The sequence below is a fragment of the Eimeria maxima genome, genomic scaffold, assembly GCF_000499605.1.
Source record: "Eimeria maxima Weybridge genomic scaffold, Emw_scaff536, whole genome shotgun sequence".
Classification (NCBI taxonomy): domain Eukaryota; phylum Apicomplexa; class Conoidasida; order Eucoccidiorida; family Eimeriidae; genus Eimeria; species Eimeria maxima.
The window spans coordinates 1-17,500 of NW_013566580.1; the positions used below are offsets into that span (position 1 = coordinate 1).

General features: G+C 55.1%; 2 protein-coding genes across 2 annotated transcripts; one reads left to right on the forward strand and one right to left on the reverse strand.

The window, feature by feature from the left end:
• Positions 1 to 579: 579 nt before the first annotated feature.
• EMWEY_00036720 (hypothetical protein, conserved) lies at positions 580 to 9,515 on the forward strand (the record flags this gene model as incomplete). The annotated part of the gene is made up of 4 exons (XM_013482170.1): positions 580 to 2,470; positions 2,778 to 2,849; positions 2,964 to 9,088; positions 9,303 to 9,515. The coding sequence occupies 4 exons, from the start codon at positions 580 to 582 to the stop codon at positions 9,513 to 9,515; spliced, it is 8,301 nt and encodes a 2,766-aa protein (XP_013337624.1).
• A 2,191-nt stretch (positions 9,516 to 11,706) lies between these two features.
• EMWEY_00036730 (hypothetical protein, conserved) lies at positions 11,707 to 14,969 on the reverse strand (the record flags this gene model as incomplete). The annotated part of the gene is made up of 2 exons (XM_013482171.1): positions 11,707 to 13,589; positions 13,865 to 14,969. The coding sequence occupies 2 exons, from the start codon at positions 14,967 to 14,969 to the stop codon at positions 11,707 to 11,709; spliced, it is 2,988 nt and encodes a 995-aa protein (XP_013337625.1).
• Positions 14,970 to 17,500: the final 2,531 nt, after the last annotated feature.

The window sequence follows — 17,500 nt, forward strand, 5'->3', positions numbered from 1 at the left end:
AGCAGCAGCAGCAACTGCTGCTGAGTATATATAATACTATTATATAATGCAGCAGCAGCAGCAGCAGCTGCTGCTGCTGCATGGAGGATTTTTAAATATAAAATTATATTTTCTATTTAATTTATATTTAATTATATAAATTAATTTATATTTATTTATTTTTTGTTTATTAATAGACAAGGATAAATACCTATGTGCTGCTGTTGCTGCAGTTGCTGCAGCAGCTGCACGGGGGCCCCCCGCATGCATCACAGAGAGCAGCGGCTGCTGTTGCTGCATTTACTGCTGCTGCTGCTGCTGCTGCTGTTGTTTGCTGCAGAAATTAGACTTTATTTATTTTATAATATATGCTTATAAATAATTTGTTATTTTCTCTGCTAAGGGCGCTGCTGCTGCTGCTGCTGCTGCTGCGGCTGCTGCAGCTGCTGCGGCTGTGCCTACGGCTCAAAGCGGCACAGCGAAACATACAAGCAGCAAGAGCAAGGGCAGCAGCAGTAACAGCAGCAGCAGCAGCAGTTGCAGCAGCAGCAGCTGCTGCTGCTGCAGCAGCAAGCCCTAGCCTATAGGCTATGTTCAATAATGACAGCTAGGGCGGCGTCTGCAGCAGCAGGGGGGCCCCCTGGGGCCCCCTTAGGGGTTCCCACCCTTAGTACTGAGGACAAGCAGCTGCCGCAGCAGCAACAGCAGCAGCAACAGCAACAGCAACAGCAGCAACAGCAGCAGCAGCAGCTGTGTCCCGTAGGCAACGTCGGCTGTGAGTGTCTTGGTATTGATGCAGCAATCGATGTATTAACTGCAGCAAAAGCTGCTGCTGCTCCTGCTCCTGCTGCTCCTGCTGCTGACGCAGAGGCCGCTGCAGCAGAAGAAGCAGCAACTGCAGCAGCAACAGCAGCAGCAAATCGATTGTTAGATAAGTTTGTATGGAGAAGGGACGCCTGGGGGAGATGCATTGCTGCTGTTGCTGCTGGTGCTGCGCTGCAGCACTCCCCTCTGCAGCAGCAGCTGCCTCCTCTATTTTGCTGCTGCAGCCGCAATCGCAGCAGCAGCAGCAGCAGCAGCAGCTACGACGTCAGCAGCAACAGCAGCAGCAGCACAACATCCTTCATTTCTTCTGAGACAAGGAGATCAATATGCTCAGCAACACCACCAGAAGCAGCAGAAGCAACAGCAGCAGCAGCAGCAGCAGCAGCAGCAGCAAATGTATCTAAAGAAGAGCTGCTGCTAGGTAGATGTATGTTTGCTGCTAGATCGCTGCGGCTGCTGTCGCAGAAAGGGCTGCCTAGTCTGCAGCTACCTGCTGCTGCATGCGATGCTGCTGCTGCTGCTGCTGCTACTGGTGGTGGTGGTGGTGCTGCTGCTGCTGCTAATGCTGCTGCTGCTGCTGCTGCTCATGCAGATACAGCAGCAGCAGAAGTAGCAGCAGCAACACTTGAGCCTCCCTTTCATAACAACTTAGAGTGCGAGTGTATAGACACCAAGCTGCAGCAGCAGCAGCTGCTGCTGCTGCAGCAGCTTGCTGCTGAACCAACAGCATCCCCGCTGCTGCTGCACCGCAGTATTGCTTCTCTTATAGAAGCAGCCTGGACGTGCTGCAGCACCAGCAACAGCAGCAGCAACAGCAACAGCAGCAGCAGCAGCAGCAGCAGCAGCAGCACCTGCATACCCGTTCTTCCTGTATTAGAGGAGTTGTCTGCTGCTGCTGCTGCTGTGCTGCTGCTGCTGCTGCCTCCTTATCGTGGTGGCTTCCAGAGGGGAAGGCAGCAAAGTGTGCTGCGGCGTTGCATGCGTTTAGTTACTTTGGGGCTGCAGCAGCGGCAGCAGCAGCTGCAGCAGCAGCAGGATCAGGAGCAGGAGGATGGGGAGGAGGAACAGCAACAACAACAGCAGAAGAAGATAAAGGAGGAGGTCGTGCAGCTGCATGCACACCTGCTGCAGCTGCTGCTGCTGCAGCAAATAGTAGCAGCAGCATGGTGTACGGACATCTGCTGCTCCCCGCTGCAGCGGCAACGCTTTCTTGCTGCAGTACTAACAGACACCCCCCTTGTGCTGCAGCTGCTGCGGGAGGGGCTAGCAGCAGTAACTGCTGCTGCTGCTGCTGCAGCAGATGCAGCAGCACATTATGCGGATATAAAGGAGAGTACAGGCCGAAGCAGCACAAGCAGCAGCAGCTCGCTGGCAGGAAATGAGCAGCAGCAGCAGCAGCAACAGCTTGAGCTGCTGCAGCAGCAACTGCAGCAGCTGCAGCAGCTAGCTGCACTCGTTCGTACTGTTTGGATTCGTTGCTGCTGCACCTGCTTAAACATATGGAGCCGTTGTGCAGCAGCAGCTGCAGCAGCTGCAGCAGCAGCCGATACAGCAGCAGCAGCAGCAGCAGCAGATCCTGCTGCTGCTGCTGCTGCTGCTGCACCTTCTGCTAAGGAGTGTGCAGAGCCAAAGCCAGAAGATGTGCTGACAGCAAAAGGAATATACAGTGAGTCCTCCATTTGCTGCTGCTGCTGCTGCTGTTGCTGCTGCTGCTGCTGCTGCTTTTCTTGCTTCTACTGCTGCTGCTGCGGGGGGTGCTGCTGCTGCTGCTTCGTAATAAAGAGCACTGCATGCATGTCAGGGCTAGTGGACTGCGTGACAGACGGGTCCCTGCTGCTGCATTTGCTGCTGCTGCTGTTGCTGCTGCTGCTGCTGCTGCTGCTGCTGCAGATGAGGCCCTTCTTGCGTTCTCTTGGGCAATCGCCTCCGAAGAATTTGTTGATTTATTTAAACTCTTACTTATCCCTCTACAGGTAACCAGCAGCAGCAGCAGCAGCAGCAGCAGCAGCAGCAGCAGCAACAGCAGCAACAGCAGCAGTACTCTAGTGCGGTGTGTTGCATTGCATTGTTTGTCCATTTGCTGCTGCTACTGCTGCTGCAGGCGTGGGGTGGAGCTACAGGACGACTGCTTGTTGCTGCTGCTGCTGCTGCTGCTGCAGAGCAGCAGGAGAAAGAGGAGGAGGAGCAGCAGCATGCACTGCATGACAGCAGCAGTGCTGCTGCTAGGTTTGCTGCTCTTACAGTACAAGAGCTGCTGCGCCTATGGGCAAGAGGTCCAGCAGCAACACGTCAGCTTGCTGCTGCTGCTGCAGCTGGCGGCGCTGCTGCTGCTGCTGCTGCTCGTGCTGCAGCAGCTCCATGCTTGCTGCTGCCAGCAGCAATCTCAGGGCGCCTTCGCTACGTGCTGCAGTCTATGGCAGAGTTGCATGCACAGCATTTTGCTGATGCTGCTGCTGCAGCAGCAGCAGCAGCAACAGAAGCAGCACAGCAGCACAGGCAGCAGCAACCTTCTAATGCCTTTAGTCTTATACTATGGCAGCGGCGAGTGGGCCCTGTCTTGCTGCTGCCGCTGCTGCTGCAGCACTCCGTTGTGCCTCTGCTGCAGCAGCAAGACAAGGAGCTGCTTATACACCGCAGCAGCTCATGGCGTTCTTATGCTTATCTCCTTGTAGAGGCCTCTCGTCCTCAGCAGCAGCAGCAGCAACAGCAACAGCAGCAACAGCACCAACAGCAGCAACAGCAAGAACGGACCCCAAAACGTCCCCAGCATCAACAACAACAACAGCAACAGCAACAACAGCAGCAGCAACAGCAGCAGCAGCAGCAGCAGCAATCAGTTGTCCCCCGCTTTTTTAGTGCATGCATCCTATTAAGCTGCGCTTATATGACTACTCGTTACTTAGATCTTCGTGTTGCTGCTCTTAAGGGTTTGCTGCTGCTGCTGCGGCCGCTGCTGCAGCTGCTTGCTGCAGCACGACAAGAGAAGCTGTTGCTGCAGCAGCTGACGCAGCAGCAGCGTCGAGATGCCCATCAAACAGCAGCAGCTGCAGCAGCAACAGCAGCAAATATACAATTGGAGAAAGCTGTTGCTGCTGCTGCTGATGGCATGCAGTCGCTGCTGCTGCCGCGTGTTGAGGTGCTGCTGCAGTCTTTTGCTGCTTCTTCTTCCCTTGGTCGTATGCGGTGTCTATGCAACACCAGCAGCAGCAGCAGCAGCAGCGGCAGCAGCAAACGCATCAGCAGCAGAAGCAGCCACGATCATGAGTGCAGCAGCAGCGGCGCCAAATATGGTAGCGCGAGCACCGACAGCTGCAGCAGCAATATCAGCAGCAGCAGCAGCTATACAAACAGCAGCAGCAGCAGCAGCAGCAGCGGGGAGGTGGACGTGCTGGTCTCTATAAGGCCTTTGTGTGACACACTGGTGCTGCAGCTTGCTGCTGCTGTTGGGGTGCAGCCGCTGCTGCAGCTGCTGCTTCCACAGCTGCAGCGGCTGTTGAACCGGGAAGGGTTGCTGCTGCAGCAGCTGGCTCAGCCAGCAGCAGCAGCAGCAGCAGCAGATGCTGCACAGATACTAGAAGGGGAAGGAGCCTTGTGGCTGCTGCTGCAGCTATTTGGTAACCCTAAGACAAAGCAGCAAACGCCGCCGCTGCTGCAAGAAGCAGCGGTGGAGTTGCTGCAGCAGCAGAAGCAGCAGCAGCAGAAGCAGCAGAGGTCGCAGCAGCGAGGACAGCAGCAGCAGCAGCAGCAGCAGCAAGCATGCAGCGTCTGCGGAGCGTCAGCAACCGTCGCTGCTTCTTGGGCAGCTCGTGGATCTTTTGCTGCTGCTCTTGTGGTTTCGCCTCCACCTGTTGCTGCACCGGCAGCAGCAACTGCAGCAGCAACAGCAGCAGCAGCAGCAGCAGCAGATGGGGAACATTTATTCGCCCGGCTGGAGCTTGTTGCAGGCTGGACAGCTGAGCTTGCAGAATTCCTCGGCCTCAGCAGCAACAGCAACAGCACCAGCGAAGAACTGCAGCAGCAGCAGCAGCAGCAGCAGCAGCAGAAGCCTCAATTAGGTATGGCACTGTTTAGGCGTTTATCTGTTGGTTTGCTGCAGCTGCTGCTGTCTATTGAGGTGTATCTTCGTCGTCAGGTTGCTGCAGCAGATAAGGCTTGTGGGGATACTGCTGCTGCTGCTGCAGGAGCAGCAGCAGCAGCAGCAACAACACTTGACAAGTGTGCACCGTTGCTGCTGCTGCAGCTACGACAGCTGCCGCAGCTGTCTCCTGCTGCTGCTGCTCTCCCTTCTAGCTGCTGCTCTCTTCCTTTGCTGCGGGCATTTCTCTCTATTGTATGCCTTATTATTAGGCTGCAGCAGCTGCTGCTGCAGCTAACAACACCAACAGCAGCAGCAAAACCAACAGCAGCAGCAGCATCTGCTGCTGCTGCTGCTGAACCCTCCAAGGTTGCTGCAGCAACAGAAGACAGTCTTAGGTCCTGCATCAATTGGCTGCAGCAGCAAAACTTCCGTGGGATCCTCTTCGGAGATAATCAATCTGCTGCTGCTGCTGCTGCTTCTGGTGGTGGTGGTGGTGCTGCTGCTGCTGCTGTCCCTGAGGTGTCTAGACACCTCACTAGGGGACAGAAGGCGGTGGCTCTGCGCCAATTCCTTACGATAACCGCTTTCTCCTGCTGCCTGCCTCCACAGCTGCAGCAGCAGCAGGAGCATAAGGCATCTGGTGCACAACAGCAGCAGCAGGAGCAGCAGCAACAGCAGCAGCAGCAGCAGCAGCAGAGACTGCGACCTCTCGATGCATTGTCAGTGCGTGGCCTTACTGAAGCACTGCAGCAAGAGAGGTCAACGCTGCAGCAGTTGCTGCTGCTTTCCCCGCAGTCTAACAGCAGCAGCAACAGCAGCAACAGCAGCAGCAGCAGCAACAGCAACAGCAGCAGCAGCAGCAGCAGCAAGGAAGGAGCTGCCTTAGTATTGGGGCTACTGGAGGAGTGCAGTGCTGCTGTATGTGCTGCTGCTCCCCTTAACCCTCAATGCATGCAAGAAGCAAGAGATGTGCTGCAGCAGCTGCTGCTGCTGCTGTCTCCTCTGTGCAGCTGCAATCAACAGAAGCAGCGCAGCAAACAGGGCAGCAGCTCCCTTGCCTCCAGTCGCAGCAGCAGCAGCAACAGTGCGTCAGAAGGAAGCAGCAGCAGCAGCAACAGCACAGGAGAGGCCAGCAGCAGCTGCAGGCTGCTGCAGCTAGATCTGCAGCAATGGGTGTCTCGCGTGCTGCTGCCTTTGCTGCGCTGCATCTCTACATCGCAGCAGCACTCAGAGGAGGCGCTGTCTCTGCTGCTGCAGCTGCTGTTGCTGCTGCTGCAGCACCTACTGGCTCTTGCGCCGCAGGGCCTGCTGCAGCAGGAGGCAGCTAATGAGGGTCGTCGCCCTATTAAGCGGTCTCTTACTGCTGCTGCTGCTGCTGCTGCTGGTAGTGGTCCGCTGCAGACAAGGGCAGCCACCTTGGCCAGCATCAACAACAGCAACAGCAACAGTAGCAGCAGCAGCAGCAATGCAGCAGCAGCAGCAGCAGCAATTGCTGCTACATATATGGGGGGAGATGCAGATGTTGCTGCTGCAGTATTTAAATTTTTAAATGAGCAGCAGCTGCTGCTGCGGTCTCTCTTCCAGTGTCTAGGCACCTGCTTCTCCCTGCCTCTGCCTTGTTGGTTGCTGCTGCAGCAGCAGCAAAGCCATAAGCTGCTGCAGCAGCTGCTGCTGCTGACGCTGCAGCATATTATCCCTGCAACTGTGGGGTTGCTGAACAACGATGACACCTCTACAGCTGCAGCTGCTGCTGCAGCAACTGCAGCAGCAGCAGCAGCTCCTTCTGGAGCTGCTTCTTCTACGTCTCCTGCTGCTGCTGCTGCTGCAGCAGCAGCAGCAGATCCAGGGATGCATGCGCTCCTGCTGTCTGCGCTGCAGTTCCTACTAGGCCTTGCTAGGGTCTCTCGTGGGGAGTTGCTGCCAGCAGATGACAGCAGCAGCAGCTACCAGTCTCTTGCTGCTGCCTTCCGTGTTAGACGCCTGCTGCCGCAGCAGCAGCAGCAGCCGCAGAAACGCGTGCAGCTGCCGGGTCTTCGTAGCGCGGGAGCAGCGGCAGCAGCGGCGGCAAATGCAGCAGCAGCAGCAGCAAGTGCAGCAGCAGCAGCAGCAGCAGAGCCGCATATCGAGCTAGCTGAGCTTCCTGCAGCAGAGAAGGAAGTGCTGCAGGATACATTTAGGCAGCTGCTGCGTTCTTGTGCTGCAGCAGCAACACGTTTGCTGCTGCATGCATGCGACTACCCGTTGTTGCTGCTACTGGAGGTGCATGCAGTAAGGCAAATGGGTATTCGTGCTGCTGTTATTCGCAGCAAGGGGGGGGCCCTAACTGGTGCAGCAGACGACTGCAGCAACAGTAGCAGCAGCAGCAGCACACCAGCAGCGGGTGCTGCTGTTATTGCTGCACCGGGTGTGAAGGAGGAACCAACAGAAGCAGCAGCAGCAATAGCCCTGCAGCAGCAAAAGTTACCACCTCAGCAGTTGCAGCAGCAGCTGCAACAACTGCAGCAGCAGCAACTGCAGCAGCAGCGGCTGCGGCAGCAGCTACTATCTAAAGCGCAGCAAAAGGCAACTTGTGCTGAGCTGCTGCTGCACTGGGCAGCAGCAATGTTGTGGGGTGGGGCTGGCTGCTGCCGCAGCAGCAAGTTGTCTGCATGCTGGGGGCACGGGAATGCTGTTGTTGTTGCGCTGCAGCAGCAGCAGCAGCAACAGCAGCAGCAACAGCAGCAGCAACAGCAGCAGGAGCAACACGACGAATCACAGCACAGCAGCAAGGATGGTACCCCTGGCGATAGACACCTCCTTGATACGCCCATTACAGAAGGAGCAGCAGGAGCAGCAGCAGCAGCAGATGTTGCTGCAGCAGCAGCAGCAGCAGCAACGCAGCAAAGTGCTGAGAAACTTTGCTGGAAGTTGCTGTGTACTTTGCTGCTGCCAGCAGCAGCAACAGCAAAAGAGACACCATCAATCTTAGGTATAGATGAGAGTTTGTTGCCATCTGCTGCTGTAGACGATACACCCAACAGCAGCAGCAGCAGCAACAGCACCAGCAGCAGCAACAGCACCAACAGCAGCAACAGCAGCAGCAGCAGCAGCAGCAGCTGTCTCCCTACATGCAATATGCTACCTATTACTGCTGTCCCCTCCTTAGGTGTCTCCTCTTCTTGGGGGACGATTGCTTCCTTTCATCTAATGTTAGGTCTATCCTTACCTAGGGAGGCAGCAGCAATTGCTGCTGCTTGCTGCAGCAGGACCAGCAGCAACAGCAGCAACAGCAGCAGCAATTGCTGCAACAGCAGCAACAGCGGGAGCAGCGGCAGTGCAAGCGGAGGTGATGGCAGAGCTGCACAAGAAGCGGCGGTTGCCAAGGCCGACAGCAGCAGCAACAGCAGCAGCAGCAGCAGCAGCAACAGCAGCAAGAGAAGCAGCAGCACGAACTGTTGCTCCTTCTGCATGCAGCCTCTGTGCAAGGACCGCAACTGCAGCACGTGCTGCTGCCCTTGGGGCTGGATGTTCCGTGAATCACCGCAGCAGCTGCTGCAGCAACAGCAACAGCAGCAACAACTGCAGCACCAATTGCAGCAGCAGGGTAGCTGGTGCTGCTGCTGTGCTGCTGTATTGTGGTATATCCAGCTGCTGCTGCGAACTGCTGCTGTCTATCCTGCTGCTGTTAGTGGTCTATCTAGCAGCAGCACAGCACGGGGTGTACATACACCTCTAGGTCCTTATTGGTTAACCTGCAGCAGCAGCAGCAGCAACTGCAGCAGCTGTGCTGCAGCGCAACAAGAAGGTGCTGCACCTCCTTCTCTGCATGCACCACCTTTGCTGCTGCTGCATCCCTTCCAAGAGCTGCTGTGTGCTGCAGCACAGGAGCAGCTGCTGCCTATCCAGCAGCAGCAGCAGCTGCAGCAGCAACCGCTGCCTCCTCAGCAGCAGGTTCCTTCTCAGCAGCAGCAACAGCAGCAGGTGCCGTTGCAGCTGCAGCAGCAGCAGCAGCAACAGCAGCAGCTGGTGCTACAGGGCCTACCTACTGCTGCACTCCCTCCTGTTGTACTAGCAGCAGAAGAAGCAGCGCAGCAGCTGCTGTTTGTATGTACAGATCAGCAGCGGCTGCTGCCGCAGCAAGGGCCGCTGCTGCTGCTGCTGCTGCGCGAGAGGTTAGCTGCTTCTGATTTGCTGCGTCTTGCTGCTGTGCTGCAGCAGCGTGATTGGGTACAGCAGCGTGCTGCTGAGAGGGAAGCAGCAGCAGCTGCTGCTGCTGCAGCAGCAGCAGGTGTACCACCGCAGCAACGCATGCTGCTGCAGCTAGCAGCAGCAAAAAGAAAAGGAGATGTGCTGCAGCTAATTGAGCTACTGTCTCCGCAGACACCTGTTGCTGCTGCTGCTGCATCTCCTATAGGAGTTCGTGCTCCTCCTCGTCTAGTAGGAGCAGCTGCAGCAGCAGCAGAAGCAGCAGCTGCAGCAGCTGCAGCAGCTGTTGCAGCTGCAGCAGCAGCAGGAGGAGCACCAGAAGCAGCAGCAGCAGCAGAAGCAGCAGCAGCAGCAAAAGGAAAAGGAGGCAGCAGCAATCTCTTTGGGGCAAACAGAAGCAGAAATAAAACAGCAAGGCGCAGCGTCCGGCCAGGGACCAACTAGCTAGCTAGCTAGCTAGCTAGCTAGCTGGCTAGTTGGCTAGCTAGCTAGCTGGCTAGGTAGTTGGCTAGCTAACTAGCTGGCTAGCTAGCTAGCTAAGTAGCTAAATAGGTAGCTAGCTAGCTAACGAACTAATCTTTTGTAGTAGCTAGCTAACTAGCTAGCTAACTAGCTAGCTAACTAGCTAGCTAACTAGCTAGCTAACTAGCTAGCTAACTAGTTAGCTAGCTAGCTAGCTAGCTGACTAGCTAGCTACCCAGATACATAACTATCTAGCCAGCAGGTTGGCTATTTACCTAGCTAGCTAGCTAGGAAGGTACCTAGCTAGCTAGCTAGCTAGCTAGCTAGCTAGCTAAGAAGCGAGCTAGCTAAGAAGCTAGCTAGCTAAGGGAAGGGAGGGAGCTGCCTATACACCCCAGGTGTGTGCAGCAACAAATATATATAAAGACAAAGGAGAAATAATATTTCCTTATATAAATAAATAAATAAATAAATAAATAAATTATATAAAAAAATAAATTTAGTTAATTAAATTAATTAATTAATTAATTAATTAATTAATTAATTAATTAGTATAAATAAATAAATAAATAAATATTTATTTATATATAATATACATCTTCTCCTTTGTCTTATTTATTGCATATTTGCAAGGTTGGGGTGTACGTACACCTCAATGCATGCATATACACCGCAAAGTATATTAGGGAAATAGCTAACTAACTGCTGCTGCTGCTGCTGCTGTTGCTGTTGTTGCTGCTGCTGCTGTTACTGCTGCTCCTCCCTTAGCTTCGCTAGTGTGGCATAAGTACAATCTATACAGCAGCAAACTCTACACTGTTGCTGCTGCTGCAGTGCAGCAGCAGCACCCAAGTAACGACCTTATTCGCTACCAGCAGCAGAATCAGCAGCAACAGCAGCACTTGCTGCTGCTGCTGCAGCAGCAGCAGCAGCAGCAGCAAAGGAGAAGCAACAGGTAAGGGGTATAGAAATCACTTACACACAATTGGTTTATTTAACCCTCTGCACAACCCACTCAGCAGCAGCAGTTGCTGCTGCTGCTGCTGCAGCAGCAGCTGCATGCAGCATCTGCTGCACCCACACCCTCCCCCTGCAGCAGCAGCAGCAGCAATTATTGCTGCTGCCCGCTGCTCAGGCTTAAAGCTGCTGCAGCAGCAGCAGCACAGTCCCCCCAGTGAACCTGAGGTGTCTGTACAGCCCACTGCGCAAATGCGACAAGGGCTGCTCAACAGCACTTGCTGCTGCTGCTGCTGCTGCAACAGCAGCAGCAGTGATACCAGCTGCTGCTGCTGCTGCTGCTGCTGCTGCAGTTATAGCAGCAGCAGCAGCAACAGCAGCAAATGGTATACACACAAGCTAGTAGGAAGCTGATGGCTTCTATACTGCTAGCCCAAACACAATTCAAAGACGAGACAACCTGCTGCTGCTGCTGCTGCTGCTGCTGGTCATCAGCAGCAGCAGCAGCAGAAGCAGCAGCAGCACGAGACAACGTATGTGCCTGCACCTCTCGCCACTGTTGAGAGCAGCAGCAGCTTTCTTCATCAGAACATTCCTGCTGCTGTTATTGCTGCTGCTTTTTTTCTTGCAGGTGCAGCTGCTGCAGCAGTAGCAGCCGCTGCAGCAGCAGCAGCAGCAGCTGCTGCTGCTGCTGCTGCTTCTGTGGTGGCTGAAGCTGTAAACCGTCACATGCATTCAAATGACTATGAGTGAAAGCTGCAGCAGCAGCAGTGTTTTCCGCTGCTGCTGCAGCAGCAGCTGCTGCTGCAGCAGCTGCTGCAGCAGTGCCATCAACTGCTGCTGCAGCAGCATCTGCTGCTGCAGCTGCTTCCGCAAAAACGACACCTCAAATCTTGCCAAAGCCAACGAAGAGGATTTGCAGCAACTTTGCTGCTGCTGCTGCTGCTGCTGCTGCAGCATCAATCGTTGCTGCTGCTGCTGCTGCTGCATCAAAATGCGCAGCAGCAGCAGCAAGAAGGGGACAAATACTCCAAAACAATAAAAGTATCCAAAAGACTGACTGGCTCTTTGCCTGCTGCTGTTGCTGCTGCTGCTGCTGTTGCAGCCAAAGCACCAGAAGCTGCAGCAGCTGCTGCTGTTGCTGCTGCTGGTACAATCAAAACAGCAGCAGCAGCAGCAGCAGTAGCAGCAGCAGAGGCAGCAAATAAGGGGAACAGCAGCTACGCAGGGATGCGGTGCTTCTTGTTTCTGCTGCCTAAAAGAGCAGCAGCAGCAGAATCAACATCATGTTGCATATCTTCTTCTTCTTCTTCTTCTTCTTGCTGCTGCTGCTGCTGCTGCTGCTGTTGTTGCTGCTGCTGCCTACCCTGATGCTCCTGCAGGAACTGCTGCTGCACTTCGCGCAGCTGCTGCACCGCCTCACGAAGACGCGCAGCATGCTCATCTTGGGGCTGCTGCTGCTGCTGCTGTTGTTGTTGTTGCTGCTGCTGCACTCCAGCAGCAGCTCCACTACCTGCTGCTGCTGCTGCTGCTGCTGCTGCTGCTGCAGCACTGTCTGGTTGCCCCGAAGGAGAGACAGCACCAAGGGATTGCAGCAGCTCCTGTAGACCAGGAAGCAAAGAAGGAGATGATCCTTCTTGCTGCTGCTGCTGCTGCTGTTGCTGCTGTCTTGGATCATCTGCACGTGTGCTGCTGCTGGTGTCGTCCTGACCCTGCAGCTGCTGCAGCAGCTGCTGCAGCCGCTGCTGCACCTGCTGCTGCAGCTCTAAAGGGGAGCAAATACTAGAAGGATCTGCTGCTGCTGCTGTTGTTTGCTGCTGCAGAGACACCTCACGTGTGGGGCCGGCAATATCCTGCTGCTGCTGTCCAGCAGCAGCTGCTGCTGAATTGCCTCGACGTTTGCTGCTGCCGTTGCTGCTGTTGCTGCTGCTGCTGTTCTTGCTTGGTACCCCAAGAGAAGCAAGCAAAGAAGCAACAGCAGTAAAAGGAGATTCATTGCCAGTTTGCTGCAGCAGGGGATTATTATCTGCTGCTGCTGCTCCTGCTGCTGCTCCGGTCTGCTGTTGCTGCCTACCCAATGCAGCAGCAGCAGCAGCAGCAGCAGAACTCTCCCCTCCCACTGTGCTGCAGCAGCGCTTCCTAAAGCCACTAGGGGAGGTGTACCCAGTACGCGATCCCCCTCTTCCTCTGCTAGGTCCGTACAGCAGCAGCTGCTGCTGTTGCTGCTGCTGCTGCTGCTCCTGTTCCTCTTGCTGCCTCTCTAGCTTACATACTGATGCCCCACATGGTTCCCCACCAGGTGTGCTGCAGCAGCAGCCACTGCTGCTGCTGCAGCAACCGGTGCTGCTGCTGCTGCTGCTGCCACCAGGTGTGCTGCTGCTGCTAGGTGTAGGGACCGTGCTGCTGCTGCCATCAGCAATACAGCCAGCAGCAGCAAGAAGGAATGTTGTAGCAAATTGCTGCTGATGCAGCTGCTGCAGTTGCTGCAGTTGCTGCAGCCGCTGCAGCTGCTCTAGCTGCAGCGCGTATCCAGCTGTCTCTGCTTGCGACATAAGACTGTCTCCTGGTCTTTGTCGCTGCTGCTGCTGCTGCTGCTGTTGTGCAGTTGCTGCTGCAGTTGCAGATGAATGCATCTGCAGCAGCAGCAGTTGCTGCATAACTTGCTGCTGCGCTAACATAACAGCAGCAGCAGCAGCAGCAGAATGGAACAAAGACATCCCTTTCTTTAGATTATCCTCAGGGCGCAGCAAATCTTCCTCTACTGCAGCAGCAGACAGTAGCGGGGGTAGCGGTGCTGCTGCTGCTGCTGCTGCTGCTGTTGCTGCTAATAATCCTGTAGGTGTTGTTGCTGTTACGCCATTAACCTGGTTATTATTATTGTTACTAGGGCATCCTTTGGTGGTATTTGTACCACCATTTGTTGCACCTGCTGCTGCTGCTGCTGCAGCAGCAGCAGCAGCAGCAGCAGCAGCAGCCTCCTGCTGCTGCCGCTGGCTACGCAGCAAGTCTAGCTCCATGTCCTTTCTTGCCTGCAGGGCTTTTTCTCTCGCCTTCTCAAATCCATACAACTTTGAGGAAAAATATTTCTTTAATATCTTACCACCTGCAGCAGCAGCAGCAGCAGCAGCAGCAGCAGCAGCAGCAGCAGCAACAGGAAAAATATATATTTATTAAGCACATATGTGTATACAAGGTGGTAGATTACTCACACATAGAAGCAGCAGCAGCAGCAGCAACAGCAACAGCAACAGCAGCACAAAAGGAGAGGCTAAGCAACCTTCTTCTAATTATATATAATGTCCTATATCTACAGCAGCAGCAGCAGCAGCAGCAGCAGCAAGAGCAGCAGCAGCAGCAGCAGCAGCAGCAAATGCTTACCAACGTGAAGACGAGCTACCCATGAGTTATCATAACGGCTGAAGTGTACGCCCAGCTGTCTAAGTTGATTATCTGATGGTTGCTGCTGCTGCTGCTGCTGCTGCTGCTGCTGCTGCCTCTCGCTTCTTATAGGTAGCCATTCATCAGGTCTGCTGCTGCTGCGGTCCCTTGGTGTGCTGCGCAGCAGCAGCTCCTCTTGCTGCTGCTTAATAGAGGAGAGATTGGATACAGTGCTGTTGCTGCTGCCATTGAGGCTGCTGCTGCTGCTGCATGCAGCAACAGCTGCTGCTGCTGCTGCTGCTGCAGGATCCCCATTAGACCCTGCAGCAGCAGCAGCAGCAGCAGCATCTAATGCATGCGGATCCAGGGAAGAAGAACGACGGCTTCTTGCTTGCTGCTGATTAGATCTTTTTTGGTGTTTGCTGCTGCTGATGCTTCCTCCTACGCTGCTGCATAGTTGCTGCTGCTGCTGCTGCTGCTGCTGCTGCTCTCCATCACGACGCGCTAACTGCCTCTTAGGCCTTGTTGATGCCCTCGTGCTGCGGCTGCCCTCTGATGCAGCAGAAGGGGAGGGGCGACAAGATGCTGCTGCTGCTGCTGCTGCAGCAGCAGCAGGAGATGTAAGACCTGCTTGTAGAGCCACAGGACGCCTTGATGCCAATCTGCTGCTCGTGCTGCTGCTGCTGCTGTTCGTGGTGTGCTGCTGCTGCAGCAAGAAATCATCATCATCAATCTCTGCTGCTGCTGCTGCAGCAACTTCTGATGCCGATGGGCTGCTTACCGGGTGACTTGTGCTGCTGCAGCTTTTGCTGCTGTCTGCTGCTGCTGCGCTGCTGCTGCTGCTGCCGTCGCTGCTGCGCATGCCACACAAGGCAGCAGCAAATGGTGCTGCTGCTCTTGCTGCTGCACCTCTACTTTGCTGCTGCAGTCTCTTTACTGCTTCTGAGGGGCCCCCCACAGCTGCCCCATCAGCAGGCCAATCTGCTATATTGCTGCTGCCTTGCTGCTGTTCTGCTGCAGCAGCAGACGACGCTGGCAGCTCCTGCAGCAGCAGCTGCTGCAGCTGCTGCGCTGCACATGGAGTCGGATCTGCTGCTGCAGCCATCGTCAGAAGAGCGCTGCTTCTGCTGCTGCTATGCTGCTGCGCGACTACTACTGCGACTGCTGTGCTGCTGCGGCTGCTGCTGCTGCAACAGGCGGGCGGGTGCACGGCGCGCCGCAGCAGCAGGAGCAGCAGCAGCAGCAAAGAGCAGCAAATAACAAACGACGCAGCAGGAACCGATGGATTGCTGCTGCAGCAGTGATGCAGAAGAAGACCAGCGGACTGCTGCTGCTGCTGCCCCGGCCTGCTGCGCTGCGGGGAGATGGGATCGCCTGCTGCTGCAGCAGGGCGCGGCAGCAGCAGCAGCAGCCTAGCAGCAAACCTGCAGTCGTATTAGATAAGCAAACATAAGAGTCTATAATGGGGAGAAACGGCAGAACTGCAGCAGCAAAATGCCAGCACCTGCTGCTGCTGCTGCTGCTGCTGCTGCACTTCGATGTTGCGGTGCGACTGCAGCAGCAGAACGGGGTAGGAGCGCCACCAACAGTCACAGGCAGCAGCAGCAGCAGCAGCAGCAAAACAGAAGAGCTGCTGCCTTTATTATAAATTAAAAGAAACGCTTATTCTTTGTTGCAGCTGCTGCAGCAGATGAATAACGGACGCATGACGGTATTGCTGCTGCTGCTGCTGCTGCTGCTGCCGCTGCTGCTGCCGTAGCAGCAGCAGCAGCAGACCACTAGCAACTGTAGCAGCAGCAGCTGGGGCGGAGCGTGCAGCAGCTGCTGCTGCTGCAGCGCAGCACGGAACCCCCTCAATGCTATTAATTAATTAATTGTTTTATTTATATCTTTAACATTTACATTTAAGGTAATTTATGTCTGCTGCAGCAGCAGCAGCAGCAACTGCAGCAACGCGTGACGCCGCTGCCACTCCTCCGGCTGCTGCTGCTGGTGCTGCTGGTGCTGCTGGTGCTGCTGCTGCTGCTGCTGCTGCTGCTGCCCTTCGGGGGACTTTGCATGCGCATGGGAGCAGCATCAGCTTGTGGGTTTCTTCTCTTTTGAACTCTGCTGCTGCTGCAGCAGCAAAGTTACCTTCACTGCTGCAGAGAGCCGTAACAGCAGCAAGGAGCTGCAGCAGCTGCTGCTGCCAGCAGCAGCAGCAGCAGCAGCAGCAGCAGCAGCCTCCACCCCACGCTTGGTGTTTGTGGCTTCTTATGGTACGAAGATTCTTTTTAGTTTATTTTATTTCTTTTTTTGCTGCTTCTTGCTGCAGCAAGTGTCTTCTGCTGCAGTCTTTATACACTGCGGGGCTATAACCAACAGCAGCAGCAGCACCATCAGCAGCACCATCAGCAGCACCAGCAGCAGCACCAGCAGCCACAGCAGCAGCAGCAGCAGCAGCAGCAGCCCATCCTGCACGATCCTGCCCACCATTCTTACCAGCCCTATAATCAACATTATCTTTATTTGCTGCTATAACTACTGCAGCAGCAGCAGCAGCAACAGCAGCAGCAGCAGAACTCCCATCACCACCAGCAGCAGCAGCAGCAGGCCAACCATCAGTATCTGCATGCAGCAGCAGAGCATCCACCACCACCACATCCAGCATCAATAACAACAGCAACACGACCATCACCAACAACAGCAGCAACAACAGCAGCAACAGCAACACCAGCAGCAACACCAGCAGCAACGCCAGCAACACCAGCAGCAGCAGGAGGAGGAGGAGCAGCAATGTTGCGCCTATCATTCCCTTTATTAGGCCTACAGAAGCAATCAATGGTGAGGTGTATAGACAGCTCAGGGGTACTAAAGGCATGCATAATAGGTCTAGGTAATTATAGGAGAGGAAGGGGGGCCCCTGGGGCCCGTGTCCGTTTATCAGTCCGTGACCGTGTGCAACCGCAGCAGCAGCAGCAGCAGCAGCAGCAGCAGAATAAACAGCAGCAGCAGCAAATAAATAATAAGATAAATAAGATGCCATTAGGTATAATAGTAAGAAGCAAGAAAGAAAAAAGAAGAAAAGATGGATCTTATCTATCTTTTATGCATAATGCATGCATATTGCTGCAAAAAAATAAACCTGCTGCTGCTGGTACCATTAGGGGGCCCCTCCCCTTCGATATACCCCATAACTCGAAGTTATTAGCATCTGTACTCTTATAAAGGGGAGGAAGAGGGGCCCCCATGAGGAAAGGGAGGGGGCCCAGTGGACATATACGACCAGGAGGGAGGAGGAACTCTTATACAGGCGGGGGCCCCTCAAGGGGGGGGGGCCCCCTCTAGGGGGGGGGCCCATTATATAGCGCGGCGTATGGGTAGAGGCTATCTGGAGAGGGCTGCATTATGGGGGGGGGCCCTTAAAGGGGGAGGGGCCCCCCTAAAGGGGGCCCCTTTGAGGGGGGCCCCAGGGTTTATTTGTGTAAGGGAGAGGAGGAGGGTATAGCACCAGGCAGCGTGGGGGCCCCTTAGGGGGGCCCCCAAGGTATGTACAGCAGAGGTCCCGCTGAACAGAAGGGCTCGTAAGAAGGCTGTTGTTGCTCCTGCAGCACTGCAGCAGCAGCATTGCTGCTGCAGGACTGCAGCAGCAGCAGC